This window comes from Sceloporus occidentalis, unplaced genomic scaffold, assembly GCF_023333645.1.
Source record: "Sceloporus occidentalis isolate IW3139 unplaced genomic scaffold, rSceOcc1.0.p SCAF_35, whole genome shotgun sequence".
In the NCBI taxonomy this organism is placed as follows: domain Eukaryota; kingdom Metazoa; phylum Chordata; class Lepidosauria; order Squamata; family Phrynosomatidae; genus Sceloporus; species Sceloporus occidentalis.
In genome coordinates this window covers 7052781-7075442 of record NW_028317015.1, presented here as the reverse complement: position 1 = coordinate 7075442, position 22662 = coordinate 7052781, and the positions used below count along the sequence as shown (strand labels likewise).

Genomic DNA, 22662 nt, shown 5'->3' with positions numbered 1-22662 from the left:
GCATAATTATCTAACGGCAGTGAGGACACATGCCCTCACCTAAGAAGTTCACATTTTCTCCCCTTGTGAGATTTCCTTTCCTATTCAGGTCCTCCAGGACTCCAAAAAACCCCCGTTTATTACTTTGTCAGGTTTCATTCCAGCTTGTAGGCATTCATGTCACCTGCTTTTACCGGCAATGAAGAGCGGTGATACTTCACCTTTTTCCCGTGCGGCTGCTCATTCACAATTGAATTGAACAGTATCACAATCTCTTGTTTAGCACTTTGCGGCTTACTAATCGATCGATACTCATCTCTAGTTTGTCAACTCAGCAGTACTATATTTTTTTTGTCACGTTGACCATTATATAGTAATCCTCGTATGTATATATTTGCCGTCTTTGCTTTCCCTTGAAATTGCTCATTATGAATGGGATTGATCATGAGCATAGTCTTTCCTAGAAGTTGCTTTCTATCTGATCAGCGAGGCTTCCTTTCTTCTCTCCTTATCCTTTCCCCTACTCATAAATCCGCAACATCACTCTGCCTGCAGATTCCGATAGACAAACATAGTGTTACCAGCTACAAATAGCAGAATTCATTATTCATATCTCTTTAATAAGTCTTTGTTCTGAAAGCACGGCAAAAAGGATGCTACTAGTGACTACAGGTTTATCTAGGCAAAATTAATTTCATTTACCTTTAGCTATTAAGAGGGAAGGGGGTCGCTCTGGAACAAGTTCTAAAAATTGTCATTTTATTTAACCTCCAGGTACAAATACTAAACTAGATTATGTGCTCTGTTCATATATAAATGGTATTATTTACCCTTATTGCTAAACAATAAGTCTGTATTTGCATAGCCAAAAGGTACTAATTGTGTCTAATGACTGTCCTAGGGCCAGGAAAGTGATTCTTCTGAGGCGTCTGTACACGGACCCAGGATCAAACATGTCTGCCGTCGAGCTGCTGTGGCCCTGGGACGCAAGAGGGCTGTTTTTCCAGATGACATGCCCACCCTGAGTGCCTTACCCTGGGAGGAGAGAGAGAAGGTCTTGTCTTCCATGGGAAATGATGGTGAGTTATTTGAAGATTTGCTGAGCTTAATGAGTCTGATTGCAGCATTGGTCAGGGATGCCGTGCCACGGTTACCACGCAGCGCGAGATGTTTATCATGCCTATTCACGCTATAATAACTAAATAGCATTAGAAAAGGCCGATCTCTGCAAAACACTTTTACAGGGATGGATTGGTTGGGCTTTTCATAAAGCATAGTTTAATAAATGTGAAAAATGTCACAGATAAAAAAACAGGGAAAAAGTCTTTCTTGGAGAAACTTGCCTTCTCTGAACCTTCATACTGCCTTTTTTAATTTGGTGAATGAAATCCAGTCATCTTTGTTTAGATTAGACCTTTTGCACCAACATTTTCTGTGTATTAATGGAAGCTCGACCCAATAATGATATTTCTGTTCATGCAGACAAGTCATCCATTGCTGGTTCAGAGGATGCAGACCCGCCTGCGCCACCCCTTAAACCCATCAAACAAGTCATGCGTAGCAAGGCGTTACAGGAGCCCCATGTGAAAAAGGGCCGGCGTTCACGGCGCTGCGGCCAGTGTCCGGGTTGCCAGGTGCCCGAGGACTGCGGCATCTGCACCAATTGTCTAGACAAGCCCAAATTTGGGGGACGCAACATCAAAAAACAGTGCTGCAAGTAAGCGCTCGTATGGCCTTCTCCCTTAAGTACAGTAAACGTAACACTGTTAATTACTAACACACATTTTGTTTTGATATTTTCTCCAGGATGCGAAAATGCCAGAACTTACAGTGGATGCCATCTAAAGCATTCCTGCAAAAGCAAGCTAAAGGTACCATCCGCCATTGATTTGTCCCCTTAATTGCCTTAACTAAGTATTTCCCATCCATGCTTCCAAATATTACATTGTTACTTTCTCTCTGGCAAATAAAAAAAACCTGTTTTTGGTCTCTTACAAAGCTGCAAAAAAGAAAGAAAAGAAGTTCAAGGTAACTGACAAGAAGGAAATGCCAATGGTGAAATCTGTTGCAGAATCCTCTCCAAAAACCGCTTTGATACCAGCAACTGCTGCTAACCCCACCACCTCCATCACTGTCCCTGCCCCTCCTGCTGTGCCAGATGAACCCCCACCGGCACCGGCAAAGAAAAGTGACGCCCCAAGGAAAGCAGATGAGGACCGCATTGAAGAAAATCAGCCCAATTTATCTTGCGAACCCAAGCAACCCCCGGTTCCACGGAAAACCACAAAGTCGGCTCCGCCACCGATATCTTTGACACCCCTCCCTCCCCGAGCTAGCTCTCCACCACCTCCTGCCAAGAACGAGTCCTCAAAAATAACCCACTGCGAGGCCAGAAAGAAGATATTGCCTGCAGCACCAGAGATCAGTAAGTGTTAAAACATTTCAAAGCTGATAAAACAGTTTAATTATATATGATATCGGGTCCCGTTTCAGTCACCTGAGAAACACGGGGACACCCTTGGTAGGTTGCGTTGTGCTGACTTTATACAATGGAGTAGTTATTGCATAGTAGTAGTGGTGGTCTTGTATAGCTGCCGCAATGCTGGAGTGTGTGGTAAAGTTTTTCGGCTGCTTGTTGTCCTGTAAATATTATAATGCCCAAAATAACAACAAACCCACGCAGTTTGTGTAACTACAGGCAATCCTTTTTTGGTTAAGAATTGTTCTATTAAAATTTCAAGTATCAGAATGGATTGTAATATCAAGCTTATTCTTTCTAGTTTGTGTCACTATTTTTTTTTTTTTTTTCAAAAGACTTGTTGGCAGCTTGACTTTTTTTTTTTATATATGTTTTGTCGTCTTTAGATTCTGAGAATAAACAGAAGAAACTGGCTTCTCGGTTGGGCGCTCTTTTCAAAACCAAATCAAAAGAGAAGGTAAGAGTTTTTGGTTGCCAGTAATGCTTACAAGCATGCATCTTCCCCTTATTTTTTGTAACAAAATAAATTATTTGTTATCTAACTATTCTTACAAGTTGTATAAATCATTGAGAACTATGGATTTTGTCCAAGACATGACAATTGATCCCTAACGTTTCTTGTGTGTTTTTGTTTTTACAATTGTTTGAACTATGATCACCCATTTCCTTATAAAATGCACCCGCACAAAACGTATACATTGTTTTTGTTCAGGACAACTAGGGCCGCCCTTTTAAAATCCTAGAAATACATGATTAGTGATATGGAAAAATAATTTAATGTCTGTGACATAAATAATGATTGTAATGTATGTTGATGATGCAGGTAATGCTCTTTTGTCTTTCTACAGGACAAACCCGTGCCCACCAACAAGCCGGACAGCAGCTTGAACCTGCTAAGCCCAATAAGTAACGGAGCAAACGCCAGACAAAAACCGCTCACTGATGGAGTGCACAGAATCCGTGTGGATTTCAAGGCATGTTCCAATTCGCCCAAATATCTTTTAAAGTCGATGTGTCGCCCACAAATGTTTGGATGACAGGGTCCACAACGCTAAGAATTGCTATATATAAAAGTTCTTCTTACCCCAACATTGCAGGGGTCCTTTTCGATACGGGTAAAAACAAGAATCGGTATGATGGTTCAGTTTTATTTGCCAAGGCCAATTAAAAAGATGTCCACAATAAATAAATAATTCAACAAGCATAACCAAGCCAAACAAGTTTGTTTCGTTCTGTATATATGTCTTCAAAATATTCAGGTAATCTTTGCTGTAATATCTTCACAAGAATCAATTTTGATCCAAGCCATATAATATAAAAAGCCCCAAAAAGACAAACCATGTTATAATTCTTGGCACGGGAGTAATTTTCTTTCCGACATAAATACTCCCACCGCAGGAGTTGCTCTTTAGACTGCGCTGAAGAAAGAATACAATACGGTAAACTAAAATATGCTATTGTTTGTTCTGCAGGAGGACGGCGAAGTTGGTAATGTGTGGGAGATGGGGGGACTCGGCATACTCACTACTGCTCCCATCACTCCTCGGGTGGTCTGCTTCCTCTGTGCCAGCAGCGGACATGTGGAGGTGAGTGTGCGTGTCAAATATTGATATAGAATATACATAAAATATATACTATATAAAATATATACATGTTGCATTGTAAAACATGGGTTTTAGATTGGAGATTGGAGAAGTTGAGATATAGGGAAAGTCAGTCACATCAAGTGACTTGTAATTCTTAACAAAAATGTTTGTCTATTCACCACTTATTAACTAATTTAAGTGCTTTTGGCAATGTTTCTTTTGTAAGGTGGGTGTGCTGCATATCTGTGTCTTGCAGGCCTTTTATTCCATATCCCCTCTTAGTTGTCCAACCCCAGTAACATTGTATCCACAGTTTGTCTACTGCCAAGTCTGTTGTGAGGCCTTTCATAGATTCTGTCTGGAAGAGCGAGAGAGGCCTTCCGAAGATCAGCTGGAAAGCTGGTGCTGCCGGCACTGCAAGTTCTGTCATGTGTGTGGGAGACAGCAGCAAACAACCAAGGTACCTTTCTAGTCTGTTAGACCATAGTAAACAAAACGGTTCCTGAAATGTTCATGGCATTCACGATAGGCCTCTCTCTTAACACTTCAGTTACACATTGCAAAGGTTTTTTAGGAATACCTTTACTTCCCTGCTAATCTACACCCTTTATTAAGTTCTACATCCTTTTCTAAAACGTATCAACACATGTACATGTTAGTCAACGCATTTCCCTAAAATTGGTGTTTCCTTTTCACAGCAGCTACTAGAGTGTAACAAGTGCCGCAATAGCTACCACCCAGAGTGCCTGGGACCGAACTACCCAACCAAACCCACAAAGAAAAAGAGAGTGTGGGTGAGTAATGTGCTTTTGGACCCGTGCACATATTCCCTCCGACACCGGTTGAGTCTGAGAATTCCTAGTCCCCACCTGATCATTGGCGTCGTCATTTGCCCCCTAAATGACCTTACTTTAGTTCATATAGTGTATATATTTAAAAAAAAAAAATGAGTGGACACCTGACCATAAAACCTATACCATATAGTTGGACATCCCATCCAGAACCATGGACATTGCTATGGAGTTGGGCCATCCCACTGTGTATGTGAGAATGTGTGAGCACATTTGTGATGTTGGGTGAGAAGGCCTGGTTTGCAGTTGGCATTCCAACTCATCTCAAGGGTGTTTGGTGGGGTTGAGGTCGGGGCTCTGTGAAGGTAACTGCAGTTCCTTCAGGCCAAACTCATCAAGCCATGTCTTTTTGGGCCTTACTTTGTTTAGAAGGGCACAGTCATACCGGAACAGGACAGAGCGCTCCCCAAACTGGTGCCGCAAAGCATACAATTGTCTAAGAATGTCTTTATGTGCTATAGCCTTAACATTACCCTTCAATGGAGCCAAGTGTCAATCTTCCAATCCACTCGGCAACAACAAATAAAAAACAGAAGACAATAATAAGGGTGGAAACCAAAAAATAAAATCACTATATCTCAATGTACTTGTCTGTTGAAATGGTACTAAAGACTTGGATATATCTGTACTTTAGTAGCTTCTACAGATCTTAGTGAGATTTTTAATAGATGCAAATAATGCCAAACCTCAGTAAAATATAATGGATTTGAAAAATACCTTTTACATCATTGCTATTGTGAGAGTAAACAAAACAAATATGGAGAGAAAAAAAATCTCTGGAGCCCCACGTTAATTATATAATATATATAATTTCCCTCCTTTGTTTAAACATAAATGTTTAAAGACAATACTTATCACCATAATCTCCAACTATTGATTGAAATCCTACAATCTGAATTAAGAATTTTACTTATTGAATTAGAAACTTCATAGCATATTTCCACAAATGTGTCCGGGTAGACAGAGCCAGAAAGTTCCCAAGTATGCTGAGCACTGCGTTGTGTCCTTTATATTACAGATCTGTACCAAGTGTGTTCGATGCAAGAGTTGCGGTTCTACAACACCTGGGAAAGGCTGGGATGCACAGTGGTCACATGACTTCTCTTTGTGCCATGACTGTGCCAAGTTATTTGCTAAAGGTGAGACTTTGTGACTTGAGAATCCCTTCCTCATGCCCGTGTGATCCTGTGATGGATGTAAAGAAAGGCTTTGTTTTGAAAAGTTTAGGTTTAAATAAGGTCTACAAAATAAATCGGTGAAAAGACAGGTTTTTTAAGTGACTTGATCCACTTGTCATCTCTGGACTACTATCCTATTGCTATGAGCATATACTTTTTAGCAATGTAAAATGTATACAGGGCTGTGTACCCCTGACATGTTACAGTTGGTAGAAGAAGGCGTAGGCAAGCTTGTCGCGTCTAACCGTTGTGGAGCTGGTGTAACATGATTTTGTGCTGAATTTGGGCTTCTTAATTTTCTTTTTTTTCTTCCAGGCAACTTCTGTCCCTTATGTAATAAATGCTATGATGATGACGATTATGAGAGCAAGATGATGCAGTGTGGAAAGTGTGACCGTTGGGTGCATTCCAAGTGTGAGAACCTGACCGGTAAGTTTCCAGCACAGGGGTCCTTTGGGGTACAGGATGTGAAATTCATGTTCTGCTGTCCTGCAAAAAGAGTTTTACTAAAGAAAAATAAAGACTGACGGGTTGCTTGCTATTCACCTCGGGCTATAAGGCATTTCTGGAGGCAGAGTGCCCCCCCCCAACTTACCAATGCTTCTGACTCCCTGGTGTCTGGTGGGGGCAGCGGGTGGAGGCCGGCGTTGGTTCCACCGGCGTTTCTATGACTGAGCACCGGAAGGTTATGCGAAGCCCCGGCGGAAGTGCCAGCGGTAGCGGGGGTTGTCTGCGTTCATCGAGCGGACGTTCACCGGCTGCCAGAGAGCGGGGAAGGTCTGCGCGATGCGTGTAGACAACCTCCGCTGCTGCCGGCACTTTCGCCAGCGCTTGGTGATAGACTCCCGGTGTAAGTGCTGGCAGCAGCTGAGGTTACCAGACAGGAGGATCCAGGTCCCCTGCAGCGCTGCGGGGGGATCTGGATCTTAGTCTCATAGTCAGACCTCTATTTGAGGTCTGATTATAAGACTACCTTGATTAGAAGACGAGGGGTATTTTTCAGAACATTTGCTCTGAAAAAAGCCATCTTTAAGGAACAGAAAGGGGTTATCAGAGCGGAGTTTTAAGTGTAACTGTGTAACTGTTTGCCTTTTAGATGAGATGTACGAGATCCTCTCCAACCTGCCAGAGAGTGTGGCCTACACCTGCATTAACTGTACAGAACAGCACCCTGCGGAGTGGCGGCTGGCGCTGACAAACGAGCTGCAGGCCTCGCTGAAATATGTGCTGACGGCCCTGCTCAACTCGCGCACGTCCAGCCACCTCCTTCGCTACCAACAGGTCAGTCGCACATCGACGTGTGTGGAGACGTGAAATAAATACTGAATAATAATGTGTGGCTTCGTTCAGCCACTCACTTACTATGCATAGTCTTGCTTGCAAACATTTGGTCCGGTTCTAGAAATTGGCGGGGGAATGATGTTGGTGACCCAAGAGACCACCGTGAAAGGAAATCCTTTCCATCTCTAGCTCCAAGGCTTGATGTTAGTCGCACAATGCAAGATCGTTTTTCCTCCTCACTTCCAGTTATAGATTGTGATGGGTTGGATTGGTTTAATGGGCTTTGTAGCATGGATTTGAGGTTCAGCAAAGGTACCTTAAAGACCAAACACCTTTTCTTTCACTCTCATGAAGACCCTATATTACAATCGTATTTTGAGGGGGAAATGACACGGAGTATCACAGAAAATGGAAAAGCGCGCTTAATTTCTTACTTCACCCACCTTCTTAATTCTCTTGTGTGTTTGTTAAAGCACATGAATTGCTTTTGACGTGGAAATTCGACATCTTGAGAATGATAAATACAATTTTTCCTTGAAATGACCCTTCGTGCATCACGTCCACCCGAGAGACTGCTTCTTGGTTATTCATTAAGTTTATGGATGTAATAAGTTTACTGGGAGCAGAAATAGTGCAGTGTGTTGGATGTGTTTTCTAGTGGAGTCTGGCTGCTGTCAGAGGTAGAAGGTGATCGGATACAGGAGATTCTGTAATTGCGATGTGTTGAGTGATTCCTCACCCAAGAAGCCACAAAAACTGGTTCATTCACTTATCATTTCCCGTCTTGACTACTGCAACACTCTTCTGTTGGCACTCCACTGTCTCGACTCTCTCCTCTGCAATCTGTCCTAAATGCTGCTGCTAGGCTAATCTTCCTTGCACGTCGCTCCTCTTCAACTTCCCCACTCTGTGAAACCCCCTGCTGGCTCCCAATTAATCCCTTTTAGAATTAAATTTAAAATCTTGGAACTAACATATAAGGCCCTCCATAACACTGCTCCTCCATACATTTCTGCCCTCATAAGCAAATACTCTCCTACTTGATCCTTACGTTCTTCCCATGGGTAAGGCTCTCCTCCTCACCTCTTCCTTTTCCTGTCTACAAGATTTCACTTGGGCTGCCCCATATCTCTGGAATCTACTTCCACTGAACCTTCAGCTTTCACCCTCCCTCCCAACATTCAAGAAACATCTCAAAACCCACTTCTTCGGAGAAGCCGCACCATCTTAGCTGCTAGAACTTTCCTGTCGTTGATACAACCACCACACTACCTCTCACCTTTTCTCTATGCCTTATGTTTGTCACCCCATTCCCTCAAGATTGTAAGCTTGCGAGCCGAGCTCTCTCCACCTAATGTATCGGTTTGTCTTAGTCTGTCAATTCTCGTCTTGTCATACCCCGTGAATATATGTATTGTATTAAGCGCTGCGTAGATTGTTGGCGCTATATAAATAAAAGATAATAATAATAATAATAATCTTGTGCTTTTATTCAACAGGCCGCAAAACCCCCTGATTTAAATCCAGAGTCGGAAGAGAACATGCCTTCTCGGAGTTCCCCTGAAGGACCAGACCCCCCCATTCTGACCCAGGTCAGCAAACAGGATGAACAACCCCTGCTTGACCTGGACGGGGTGAAGAGGAAGATGGACGGTGGCAGGTACACCTCGGTGGTAAGTTGTCGGATATTTTTCTATGCACACGTTTTTATAAAGGAATTCAGGAAAGCGTGGCGTGTGCTTAAAGCCATCCTAAACAACTAATAAGGGAAAAGCTTGGAAGAAGTAAATTGCATGTCTATTATATGTTTGAGATTTGTGTCAGTCTTACCAGTATAGCAGTATTATAAGCCTGTGATAATGTTGGCAAAAACTTTAGCATATATTAAAACAAATCGCAGTCATTAGTGGAAGATGTAATTACTGTGTGCACAAAAGCTGCTCATGGGAGTATATTCACTAAATGTTTTTGGCCGTTCTCATTCACCAGGGTTTCTATCCTGTTAGCACATGATCAGTTTGCAAAAACAAGTAGCATGTAGTAAATCATGTCACGTGTTTTTTGCATGTTCTGTAGTTGGAGATGAGTGATGACATTGTGCGAATTATCCAAGCTTCAATGAATGCAGATGGAGGACAACCTGAATTGAAGAAGGCAAACAGCATGGTTAAATCTTATTTCACAAGGGTGAGTAACTAGCACACAGATAGTAATATCATATAGAGTGTGTGTGTGTGTGTACACAAATGATGTGACTGAACACATATAGATACCTGACCATCACACCTATAGGAGCTTGTTGGACGTCCCATTCGGAAACCACAAGTATTAATACAGAGTTGCGCCTATATATATATATCGGCTTCCATTCTTTTCACAAAGTATTGGAGTGTGTCTGTGGGAATTTTTGCCCATTCAGCCAAAATGCTTTCGGGAGGACAGACACTGATGTTTAACGTGGAGCATGGGCTTGCACTTCAGCACTTGGCAGCCCCGCTCTGGGAGCGTGCATGGTCTGCATGTTTGGTGCTGAGCTCTTGCTAGTCCTAGACACTTTACAATAACGGCACTCGCCGTAGACCATGGCGGATCTAGCAGGGCTGAAATTTCACAACCGGGCATCCTATAAATGGTGCCACGTTTAGAGTCCCCGAGCTCTTCAGCACGACAGTCAATGTTTGTCTATGGAGATGGCTGCCTATCTGCTTGAATTTGTACGCGGTTATCAAGAGGTGTGACTGAAACTCAATAATTAGGGGAGGTGTCCGCATACTTTTGATCATATAATGTATTAATGGTGTGATGGCACTCGCTTAAAATCTTCAGTGGGATGTATAAAGAAACCGTGATAATTGAGTTCATACTCATTAATTTCTTTGATGTTTGCATAGATTTTAACTGTAATTTTCACTCTAATAAACATGCAATATATTTTTCACTCTAATTTACACTTTTTTCATGTGTTTTACACTTTTTTTTAGCAAATGGAACGAGTCTTCCCTTGGTTTAATGTTAAAAAGTCCAGGTTCTGGGAGCCCAACAAGGTTACCAACAAGTAAGTTTGCATTCCTTACCTTTTCAATGTGAATGGAAGATCCTAATGGAAAGTATTGACTACAGACTTTTGTTGATGGCTATAACTAGCCCATCGTAGGAGGGAGACACATAATATTTATTTTGCCATGCAGGCGTGTGCTTCTTCTTAGGTGAATAGGACGCAACAGTATGACAACATTGTGTAATTGTACCTTGTAATTCAGCGGTGGATCTGTTTTAAACCCTCTACTTTGAACAATTTGCTCAAGTGGTTCCGTTTTAAGAGTGTTTCCTCGTCTGTCTCTTTTCTATGTACAGTAGCAGTATGTTACCCAATGCAGTGCTGCCTCCATCCTTGGACCATAATTATGCTCAGTGGCAGGAGCATGAGAACAGACTGGCGGAACAGCCACTCTTAATGAAGAAAATCATCCCTGCTCCAAAACCTAGATCTCCAGAAGACCCAGAGTCTCCTCGACCAGAGCACCCTCCCACCCCACCAGCAATGTGTGAGTGTCCTACGCTGACTGCCAAGACGTGAGATCGTGTGTGTTTATGCTGGGAAAACATGTTATCCTTGTACATTCATAAGGGTTTTTTGAAAAAGGTATAATTTCTGACTTTAGACAAGATCAGCTTGTGTCGCGCTGTCTTCTCAGCGTTGAGAGGTTCGTTCTCGTTTGTAGAACCGCCTGATTGACTGCACTGGTCAGTTTAGAGCTCGTGTCATATTTTAGACTGTTCACATTATGCAAGCACTTCCTCTACAATATTTGTTTTCACGGTTCTCGTCACTCTTGCAATGTTATCCAAATCTAATTTAAAAGACATACATTAGTGTAGGGGGTTAACTAGGAAATACCGTAGATGGTTTCCTGCACTTTAACCTACAATTGGGCACAAATTAAGGATTAAAAACCAAACAGCAGAATTATACAAAAAATGGTTAGTTTATTATTGCTTCTATAAGATTTCTTATTTGGCTTTATGGTATTGAGGTGAGATTAATTCCTCTGCTTTGGGGTTATCTTTAAGTAGCCATAGAGCACAGCAAGGAGGAGAGCCCAAGCCTGCCGCTTCCGCCTGGAGTCGACGATAACCGTCAGTGTGCCCTTTGCCTGAAGTATGGAGATGACAATGCCAATGTGAGTACACTCCGAAGTGCCAACTGAACCGTACATTGATTGGAGAGAAGCCAGCACAGCTTTATATATAGTTAGGCAACCTGTCTCTGGGCGATAATGTAAAGCTGATGCAAAACAATGCGTTTTTGGGGAAAAGGCATTAATGTTGGGAGAGTTGGAAGAAGGGTGGCAGGTGAGGTGCCAGTGTCATTGCCCTATGTTCATAGCTAATGATGATGTGGGAATTTAGAGTATCATGTGTAGAGAGCAGAGCGACGTATATCCAGGATATTATTAGCACTTGACAGATCACTATATCTATTAATCACAATTAGAGCGATTTGACTTTGCACTATTCTGCCGAAGAACCAGAGGCGCGGTCTCATTGAACTAAGGAAGCTGCCACTGGTGAAAAACTAGCATTGTTTTTAATTTTTTTTGTCTGTCTGAGGCTGTTTTGCAAATCATGGTTTCCTACCATTGTTATAGGATGCTGGGCGGTTGCTGTACATCGGACAGGATGAATGGACCCATGTTAATTGTGGCCTATGGTCAGCAGAGGTGTTTGAGGATGATGATGGCTCTTTGAAAAACGTGCATATGGCAGTTATCAGAGGCAAACAACTGGTATGTGTGCAGTAACTGTAGTATGCTGGATGTAAATATATCGGAGCCCCAGCCCCCATAGCGGGATGAGAGACACTATAACGGAATCACTTAAACGTACAATGTATCTTTTATTGACTTTTTCTTTCTGTGTATGTGTATCTTGTTCTCCCCACAGCGGTGTGACCTTTGCATGAAGCTGGGTGCCACGGTTGGATGCTGCCTTAATTCTTGCACCAGTAACTATCATTTTATGTGCTCACGGATAACGAACTGCGTGTTTCTGGAGGATAAAAAGGTTTACTGCCAGAAACACAGGGACCTGATCAAAGGAGAGGTTAGCATCGGATTATAAGCGTATGTTCCTAACAACCAAGGGAGGACTGTCAATGAACTAGAGACCATATTAGTGATATTTGTGATTTGAGTACACCAAATTAGACTTTGGTCTGTACAGGTAATTCTGTGTACTCAAAAAGACGTGGTTTTGGTAAGATTACACGTGACCACGTTGGTAATCTGTTTTGTTTCCCCTGCAGGTTGTGTCTGATAACAGCTTTGAGGTCCAGAGAAGGGTTTTCGTGGACTTTGAAGGAATCAACCTACGCAGAAAATATCTCAGTGGGTTGGAGCCTGAAAATATTCACATGATGATAGGTGAGTGCATTCACATAAAAGCTTTACGCCCACTCTTTTCTTCCAAGTCACCCGTAACGTTTTAGAATTCTTCAATTTGTCACTATTTCACACAGTATTAACTGTATTTGTTGTATTTGCAAAAGCCAGAGTGCGAATTTTCTAAATTTCAGTAACAATCTTAATTGAGCAGGGAATAGCATGAACATTAACAGGTAAACGATATTTTAATGCTACATTATATTCCTGCTTTAACTATTTCTCTTCTTGGCAGGTTCAATGACTGTAGACTGTCTAGGAATTCTGACTGATCTGTCAGACTGTGAAGAGAAGCTGTTCCCCATTGGTTATCAGTAGGTGTTATATCTTACACTACGATCTGTGCAATTATTAATGTTTGGTGATTTATCTGAAATCTCTTTTCTTGCGTCTCAAACTCTGTCCAAATATTGTTTGTTGAGCAATGGAAGTGAGCTGAAGCTAGTCCCTGGCGAAATGTACCACAGTCTTCCCACCTCTTCTGCTACTGCAGCTCACTTCAGCCTCTGACTTTTCTCTGCTCTCATAGCTAACTTTAACTTGTCATCCTTTATCGTATCCTCTAAAACTTGCCTACATGCCTTTCTCGGCATACAGAATATGTTGATGTGTTGTCTGACAGCTCCCAATATGTATAAACCCCCATGTATGCTGTAGAACTGTCCTTTTTGAAGTACCCTGCTAAGGGATTCAAATAACTTTTTTATTTTTATATTATTTGCCTGTTAAAAATAGCTCGCTCTCTTCTTTCCACAGATGTTCTCGTGTATACTGGAGCACGACTGATGCCCGGAAACGCTGTGTGTACACTTGTAAGATCTTGGAATGTCGTCCTCCTCCAACTGAACCGGACATCAACAGCACTGTGCAGCATGAGGAGAACCGAACTATTGCACATAGTCCTAAACCACCCTGTAGTGGCTTGCAGGGTCAGTTCAAGTTTAGAAAGAATACCGTATTTGCTCGATTATAAGACGAGGTTTTTTCCAGAGCAAATGCTCTGAAAAATACCCCTCGTCTTATAATCAGGGTCGTCTTATAATCAGACCTCAAATAGGTCTGATTATGAGACTAAGATCCAGATCCCCCGCAGCGATGCAGAGGACCTGGATCCTCCTGTGTTAATCCCCCCCCCCCCCCCAACTTACCGGTGCTTCTGAGTCCCCGGTGCTTAGTCCGGGCTGCGTGTAGAGCTCTACGCGATACAATCGCGTAGAGCTCTACACGCTTCCCGGACTAAGCACTGGGGACCCAGATGCAGGGGACCTGGATCCTCCTGTGTTAACCCCCGACCCAACTTACCGGTGCATCTGAGTCCCCGGTGCTTAGTCCGGGCTGCGTGTAGAGCTCTACGCGATTGTATCGTGTAGAGCTCTACGCTCTACACGATACAATCGCGTAGAGCTCTAAACGCTGCCCGGACTAAGCACCGGGGACTCAGAAGCACCGGTAAGTTGGAGGGGGGGGGGGCATAACACAGGAGGATGCAGGGGACCTGCATCCTCCTGTGTTATGCCCCCTCCAACGTACCGGTGCTTCTGAGTCCCCGGTGCTTAGAGCTCTACGCGATTCGCGTGGAGCTCTACATGCTGCCCGGACTAAGCACCTGGGGCTCAGATGCAGGGGACCTGGACCCTCCTGTGTTATGCGCCCCCCCAACTCAGAAGCACCGGTAAGTTTGGAGGAGGGAGGGGGAGTGTTAAATGTGGGTTTGAGGCATTTCTGGAGGCAGAGTGCTCTGTGAAATGCCTTTTAACCCCTTTAATGCCACTCTGCCTCCTGAAATGCCTTAAACCTCCCTATATGCCACTCTTCCCCATAATATGCCTTTTAACCCTCTAAGTGCCAGAGTGGCATATAGGGTTAAAAGGCATATCATGGGGCACAGTGGCATATAGGGTTAAAAGGCATATTATGGGGCACTGTGGCATTTAGAGGGTTAAAAGGCATATCATGGGGCACAGTGGCATATAGGGGGTATAAGGCACTTCTGGGGCAGATGTGCATAACTGGGGGACAGGTTGGAAAATAGAAGGAAATAAAACCAAAATATTTTTCTCAAGCATAGCTTTTATTAAAAAAAGTGTTTAAATGAATTAACATTTACTGGTAAAACTTTTTTCCTATAGGGTCGTCTTATATTCAGGCTTTTTCTTTTTTTCCTAAATTAATATTAAGATTTGGGGGGTCGTCTTATAATCAGGGTCGTCTTATAATCGAGCAAATACGGTAATTGTAACAAGCTTAGTTAACAAAGCTTAATTGATGTTCATGGGAAAAGGAAATACTTGCCTTCTCAGTCCTATTTTGTATAGGTATTAGAATAAATAATAATGTTCCCTTAAAAGGAGTACAGCTGTCAAGTTGAAAAAATAAATTGACCTTTAGCGTTTCTCTGTCACAGAGGTCACTAATAGACATGTAAATAAATATACTTGCAGTGTAAGATTTTGTATTCCTGAATGTTTTCTCTTTTAACATAGAATCTCAGAACTCAGATGGTAAAAGTCTCACATCTCCAGACACTGCCTCAAGCACTCCAGCTTCCAACCCACGGACTCCCTCTCGTCCTCCAGGAGGCAACAAGATACGCACACCCAAATATTCTCCAAATCAGCGTTCCCCTGGGTCCAGACCTCTTCCATCAGCAGGTAAGAGGCTATTTGTTTGTGTGGAAATCTACATAATTTGAATCCTGAAATCTTCTCATTAATTTGTTGTGGGCTGAAGTATTTGTGTGTTATCGTGTTTACTTGACAATACATTTCTACATTATTAAGCCAGGTGGATATGATGCAGATTAGGATGGGATTTAAAGTGTGATGGATTTATCTGCAGTTTTCCGGGAAGCGGAAGGACTTCATTTTTTTGCCTAGTCTTTCTCTAGTACATTAAGTTGAGAGAGGTTTGTAGGTTTACTGTGTTGAAGTATGCTCCAAGATCCCCACTTCCAGAATGAGGTAGTTGTGATACACAGTCAGGGCAGTAAATGTCCTGTAGTTTACAGAAATATTTACAGAAAGTATGATACTTTGATATACAGATGATAAACACAGTAGAAAGTGTCGACAAAAACTTTAAAAAAAAAAAAAAAAATGCTGGATAGAAAAATGTCCTTTGAAGTCTCATAACATACACCACTAAAGCTATATAATTTTTCTTAATTTTCTTAATTTCTTGTTTTATGTGATGTTCTAGGATGTCCGTCTCCAGTTACACATGAAATTGTGACTGTTGGGGACCCTCTCTTGTCTTCTGGTCTTCGGAGTATTGGCTCGCGAAGGCACAGCTCCTCTTCCAACCCACCACAACAGCAAAAACCTAGATTGACTTCACCATCAGAGGCTGATCTTCCAAGACTTGGATTGTCCTCACAGGTTGCTGCTGTGACCTCTTCAGATCAAAGCACCACCAATGTAGAAAACTTACTTTTGGAAGCCTCTGCAAATTTGAAGGGCAATTTCTCTTCTAACAATGGGCATAAAATATCTGGAGGGAAGGTGGAAAAACTGCCGGAAACAAGGAGAGTGGGCATCTCTGAGAACCTCACAAAAATCACAACCCCCAAAACGGATTTTTTAAGGCTTTCTGCATCCAGAATCTCAGATCCTTCCACTCCCAAAATGCCCTCTCAGCCACAGGTAGTATCTACTAATGCTGCTTCTCTACTAATTGACTCAAAATGTTCTCCCACTTCACACCAAAGGACAATAAGACAAGAAGATGACCAACCAGGGAACACCTTGATAGGTGAGAAATCTGAGGTAGGAAAGGACTCACAGGTACCTACAAGCAATCATGGAAACTCTGTGACCAAAGACAAAAGAGCAAAGTCCAAGAAGCTGCTGCTGGAAAATCCAAAAGAGAAGCATTCCAGTAAATCCACCTGTGATTTAGAGCACCAATCAAGTGAAGTCCAGGGGCAGTCAAACAGTAATGGCAATCGTGCAATGGCAGACAATGACAACTTTAGAAAACATGGGCACAACAAATATACAAATAAGATTGTATCCAGTGCAGGCAATTCTCTGCTGGAAAATTCCTCAATAGCCACTGGAAAGGCTACAAAGGTGGGAAAAGAGGCAACATATGATAGAGAGCTTACAAAGTCAATTGCTGTGTCTCCACAGCACTTTACACATTTATCAGAAGTTACAAAGACAGAAGATATTTCAAAGGCAGCTGGAGAATTAACAACCATGCACACAAGTCCAAATACAGATCCTGATCCTCAGGCAGGAAACTCCTATGCTTCCCAGGACCCCGGCATGCTTCTCAAGGATGGAAGCAAAACCCAGGAAGGAAGCTCCTATAAAAGGCGCTACCCAAGGAGGAGTGCCAGGGCACGTTCGAACATGTTTTTTGGCCTCACCCCACTATATGGAGTTCGTTCCTACGGTGAAGAAGATCTACCGTTTTGTAGCAGCACTCCAGGAAAGAAACGTGGTAAAAGGTCAGCAGAGGGACAGGTTGATGGTGCTGATGACCTGAGTTCATCAGATGATGATGATGATGACGATGATGATATGTATTATTACAACTTTTCAAGGACTGTAGTATCCTCTTCAGGGGATGAGCGTCTGGGTTTGCATACGCTGTTTAAGGAGGAGGATCACAACGACCTTCACAAAATTCCACAGCTTGATGGAGTAGATGATGGAACAGAAAGTGACACAAGTGTCACCGTCACATCAGGGAAGCCTGGCCAAGGTGGAAAAAGGAATGGCAAACAAAATGGTGCAGACAAGCTTGAAGCTTCTGAGGACAGGGGGGAGAAAGTTCTCTCGGGCAAGGCCCACAAGGCAGCCGACTCAAAAATTGAGAACTGTCATCCAGTAAAACAGGTCTCCCTAGAGACACAGCTGAATTTAGATACATCACGTAGAGGTCACAGTGGATCAGAGAAGAATCTTTTGGACACATTTAATTCGGAGCTTCTCAAATCTGATTCTGACAACAACAACAGTGATGACTGTGGGAACATCCTTCCTATTGATATAATGGACTTTGTGTTGAAGAACACGCCATCCATGCAAGCTCTAGGAGAAAGCCCAGAGTCGTCATCCTCAGAACTGTTGACATTGGGTGATGGCTTGGGTTTAGATAGCAATCGCGGAAAGGATATAGGTTTATTTGAGGTATTTTCACAACAGCTTCCGACTTCAGAACCTGTTGATGGTGCAGTTTCCTCTACTATGTCTGCTGAGGAACAGTTTGGGCTGCCATTGGAACTTCCCTCCGACCTCTCTGTGCTTACTACTCGTAGTCCATCTCTCCCTAACCAGAACCACAGTAGACTCGAAGTGATCTCGGAACCACAAATATCATCCCCCAGTGAACGATCCCTTTTATCCATTTCAACCTCGGACGCAGTGGAGAAGAGGGTTACGGTTACAGAAAAGCCTGTAACATCAGATGATGGGGATTCAGGTCTGCTTAGTCAAGGTGTTGATAGGGCATCTGAAGGTCACATGACACCAGATAGGTTTATCCCGGGACGCTTGGACTCAGAAAACGTTTCTCGTTCTCCCTGTGGACAAGTAGAGCATACAGGAAACCAAGATCAGGGCAGCATTAACCCTAACTTGCGGGTGTCTGTGTCACCCAATGTCCCACTGCAAACACAAAAATACATTCCCAGCTCTTCAGAGAGCCCAGGGGGGCCCTCACAGATGCCAAACACTGCTGTACAGAGCACACCCCCACACCTCAAATCAACAACTGAAAAACTAGTTGTGGTTAATCAGAACATGCAGCCTCTCTATGTCCTCCAGACTTTACCTAATGGAGTAACACAAAAAATTCAGCTCACCCCGCCTGTACCATCAGCCAGTGGTAGGATAGATGGAGATGTGTCTGTCATGGGCTCCATGGGACCAGGGCTTGCCTTGGCTACCGCCCTTAATCCCACCTTAACTTCATTTCCTGCCACTGGTAAAGGTCTTCTTCCAATGTCTCACCATCCACATTTGCAAACCTTTCCTGCTGGGCACCAGGCCACTTTCCTGCCTAGCCTAACCAGTCAGTCTTCAGGACTCCTTATTGGTGTTCAACCTTCTTCTGAGCCTCAGCTTCGTGTATCAGAAGCAGGTCAAAGGTCAGAGTTGAGCAGCGCATCCACCACCTCTACTTCAGGGTTAAACAAAAAGAGACAGATTTCACGCTTGCATACAAGAAAGAACAAAAAGCTGGCCCCTTCTGTGACGCCAGCCTCCAGGCATCCTCCTGAAGTTGTCTCAAACATGACACTAATCAACTTTGCTCCTTCCCAGTTGGCAGGAGAACTACCAAACCACCCAGGTTTAATTGACCTACACCCACTGGGGAACCCTGCTCCCCATCGTAGCATTCCCAATATCATCAAGAGATCAAAGTCTGGGGTCATGTACTTTGACCAGACTCCACTTCTCCCTCAGGGTGTGGGAGCTGTTAGCTCTGTAGGTGCAGCACCCAGCGTTATGGGGCTGGATGCTGGTCACCTGGCGGGTCAAGTCACAGGTCTGGCTACTAGCTCCCCTGTACTAAATGTTGTGTCTATGCAGACAGCACCTGCTGCTCCTCCTGGATCTGGACATGTAACCTTAACAAGCCAAGGGATTATTGGTGCTCCTGATCTGGGCTCCATCAGTAACTTCCTTATAAAAACCAGTCCACAGGGTTTAGGCATCCAAGATAACCATGTGACCCTCCCCACAGGGCATGGATTGTTTTCTCAGAGTCCAACCAAAGCATCCATGGCCACCACTTCCAGCATATGTGTGGTACCCAGTACTCAGTCTGTAGCAGTGACCCTTGCCCAACCTGTTAGTGACCCAGACTGTGCTTATCCACTCTCTCATCACATGAACAGATTGAGCAGTCGCCCACCGATCTTGCCAGACCCTGCTGGTGGGTCAGATGTCAGGTCTACAGCTTCCCAGTTGCCACCAGAAAACAATAGTAAAATAAACAAACCCTCCTCCGCGTCTTCAGCTCTTGGGATTCAAAAGAACAGTGCCAAAGCATCACATAAAGCAAAGAGCAAAGCCAAGAGGCAGACGCCCTCCACTGAGAAAAATAATAGGAAGAAACACAAGACGTCTCATACAAACCATCCACAGGCCTCGGCTCGAGGGCAGGAGAGAGATGACGGCACGAGAGTTTCAGCTCCCACTGGGTACATATTTTATTTATTTTCACTTTATTACGCTTAAGTGTCGCATAGCATACTCGCCACACATTTACCACCCAGACGGGCAAACAATACATTTCTGATAGATTCCCTGTGGTATTCTGTGATGAAAAGTGAATAGTTGTTGAGCTTTGTGAAATTTCTAAAAGAAAGCAAAGGCTTGTCCTTCTGCTTAGCCGATGATCTCTTTTAGTGTAAGGCAAAGCTGCATGGACTCTGAGGGAACGCAGAAACCATGATAGAGAATATACACTTGGGGAACATTCATATGGAAGCCAGTGAACCAGCTTCCTCACTTTGTGATGTGTGATGTGACAATGTTGGTATTCCCAGTAATGAACATTGTGTCATTGACAGGAGCCACAAACCAAAGACTGATGTTGGTGAACTACAGAGTCTGTCCACAGAAAATCAGACTGGGTATGAAGTGTCGGCAAGGTGAGTTCATTAAAATCAAGAGGGGTATTCCGGCTAGGTTTGGTTGTAATTGAAGATTCATGGTCCACATTTATACTCAACGTGGTACATAACCTGAAACGTATGGTCTAAAGCAGTGACGACATACAGTACTTCTGCCACCAGGTTTTATGCAGAGTGCAGTATTTTTTTTACATGGCTCTTCACTTAAAGGACGTTTGTTACTTTTTTGCTCACCAAAAACCCTATTTTCAGCCTCATCGGAGTGTGGTATGTGCTGACCTGTTTAGCATGCCAGCTAGTCCAGTCTAATGGGGTAGAAAACATTGGGAGCACCTCCCTGATGTGGTGCATGCGTACCCAGTACCCCCGTACATCTGCCTGTCACAGAGGAGTTATTTTACATAATGACAGAGCCGGTTTTGCTGTGAGATTATGTCCGTCTATCTCTTTTGACCGATGGAAAATGCAAACTTCGCTGAGTATGCGTGAGACTGTATATTTGGAAATGTATAAGTAATGAAGCTGTGGAGCGGTATCATATATATGCCTGTGAATAATATACACGATGTGACCAGCACAGGAATTTCCCAAACTGTCATGTGACAAACGCAGCATCCTATGACATCGCCACATTTAAAGTCACGGAGCTTTTAAATACGGCCTATTTTACTGCTAAGGTTTGTCTGTGGAGATGGCTGCCCGTGAGCTTGGTTTTATACACCTGTTAGCACCGGTTGTGGCTGAAACACATAAACTCACTATCTGTGTGTGTGTGTGTGTGTGTGTATGTGTGTATTTGCTTGCCCCGATCTCTGAAACACCCTTTTTTCATAGTGTTTTTGTATAAGAACAGAATGTTAATATTCATTGTAAACATTTTACAGTATTGGCATTTATATATTTTTAAAAGTAAAACCACATCATTAAAGCCTGCACTTCATCCATTTGAAATAGCAGTAGTTCCAGAAATATGATTGTTTTTGTTGTCTTCTCGCTCATAGACAACAGCGAGACCCACACCCCCCAAGCAATAACATTCTCCAAGATTCCAAGCAGGATGGTAAGTGAATCGGAATAGAGGTCATAATCTTTAACCGCATCAAACTCTTGGTATACGGGTACCGTGTTGCAGAACGTGGAATAAGGGCAACTTCTTTATGAACTGGTCATGTTTCCATATTGTCATATATTGCTTTTTTTCTGTCGCTCAACTAATAATAATAATACTTCCATTGTTCTGTGGATACATATTACTTGCAATGCATGGCGGTAAAAGGATGGAAACCAGTAATTTGTTCAAATGATTCTTCCTGCTGATGAATGGTGCCCCGTTCCTAATAACGATGGATGCCCTGAGTCTTTCCCAGAAATAATTATTTAATAGTGTCTTTTTTTTTTCATTCCTAAGTTGTCAGAGGAGGTGTCCATTGGTTGCCTTTGAAACTGAAAAATGCTAATTGTCTGTCCTGCTCTTGCGTGTTTTTTGACCTTTATATGAAGGAATTAATAAAATTAAGAATCTGCTCAGGTTTATTAGGGTAAAATGCTTGAGCTCAGCAGTAGGCGTAGTACGTTTAATGTCTCTTCTCTATGTCTACAGAGTCTAAGCAGTCAGGAGAAGAGGATGTTGGGTTCAGCTCTCCATTGATGCGACTGTTACGACAAGAGCAGAACCGCCAGGATTCTCACCAGGAGCCCAAATCCAGGACAGGCCTTCTGTTTGAGATCTCCAGCGATGATGGTTTTCAGATTTCCGCTAGTAGCATTGAGGGTGAGCAAAGGATTAAGCAGTTTAAAAAGATCTCCGAGTACCGCCAAGTCTCAGCTTTTATCAAATGTTTCTCTTGGGCATTAACATGATATCTGTCTTGCCAACCCTCCCAGGCAAAGTGCTGCAAACTTTGTTAAAATGTCTTTCAGTAACATGATAGAGACTTTAAAGAAAGCCGAAGTAACTATGGGGCAAGCTTCTAGTCTGTGTTCTTTGTGTTTCCAGTATTCTATGGAACGGGGGTACAAAGTTCAGTGCAGGAAATACGGCTCGATGAGTTTGCTTCGTAACATGGAGAAGGTTCTGTGAATCTCACAAAATTTCAGCCATTCAGTTATTACGCTGGGGGTTGTTACACAAGGAAATTAAATAAATTTGGTCTGGCAGCCTTACCTCTTAATACGAGCCATAAAGTGCTCGTGGCTAGATCTTTTTTCAAACTCTCGCAATGTTTTTGTCTCTCCATCGCTTATATTTGATGTTTTAGTTGGTACACCTTTCCTCT

The 22662-nt window shown here is 43.1% G+C and overlaps 1 protein-coding gene across 1 annotated transcript in view; it reads left to right on the top strand.

The window, feature by feature from the left end:
• Nucleotides 1-22662, top strand: part of LOC149298029 (histone-lysine N-methyltransferase 2A-like) — a 44374-nt gene that overhangs the window by 18072 nt on the left and 3640 nt on the right. The window contains exons 4-31 of the mRNA XM_089487892.1: nt 881-1058; nt 1462-1696; nt 1786-1850; nt 1979-2404; nt 2845-2915; nt 3307-3432; nt 3931-4044; nt 4358-4504; nt 4743-4838; nt 5914-6034; nt 6389-6502; nt 7170-7354; nt 8854-9027; nt 9431-9541; nt 10336-10409; nt 10709-10899; nt 11429-11535; nt 12004-12141; nt 12299-12457; nt 12660-12777; nt 13031-13109; nt 13552-13728; nt 15304-15446; nt 15994-16211; nt 17055-19951; nt 20324-20404; nt 21388-21446; nt 21987-22157. Of these exons, the coding sequence (XP_089344018.1) occupies nt 881-1058; nt 1462-1696; nt 1786-1850; nt 1979-2404; nt 2845-2915; nt 3307-3432; nt 3931-4044; nt 4358-4504; nt 4743-4838; nt 5914-6034; nt 6389-6502; nt 7170-7354; nt 8854-9027; nt 9431-9541; nt 10336-10409; nt 10709-10899; nt 11429-11535; nt 12004-12141; nt 12299-12457; nt 12660-12777; nt 13031-13109; nt 13552-13728; nt 15304-15446; nt 15994-16211; nt 17055-19951; nt 20324-20404; nt 21388-21446; nt 21987-22157 (6775 nt within the window). The remainder of the gene's footprint in view (nt 1-880; nt 1059-1461; nt 1697-1785; nt 1851-1978; nt 2405-2844; nt 2916-3306; nt 3433-3930; nt 4045-4357; nt 4505-4742; nt 4839-5913; nt 6035-6388; nt 6503-7169; nt 7355-8853; nt 9028-9430; nt 9542-10335; nt 10410-10708; nt 10900-11428; nt 11536-12003; nt 12142-12298; nt 12458-12659; nt 12778-13030; nt 13110-13551; nt 13729-15303; nt 15447-15993; nt 16212-17054; nt 19952-20323; nt 20405-21387; nt 21447-21986; nt 22158-22662) is intronic.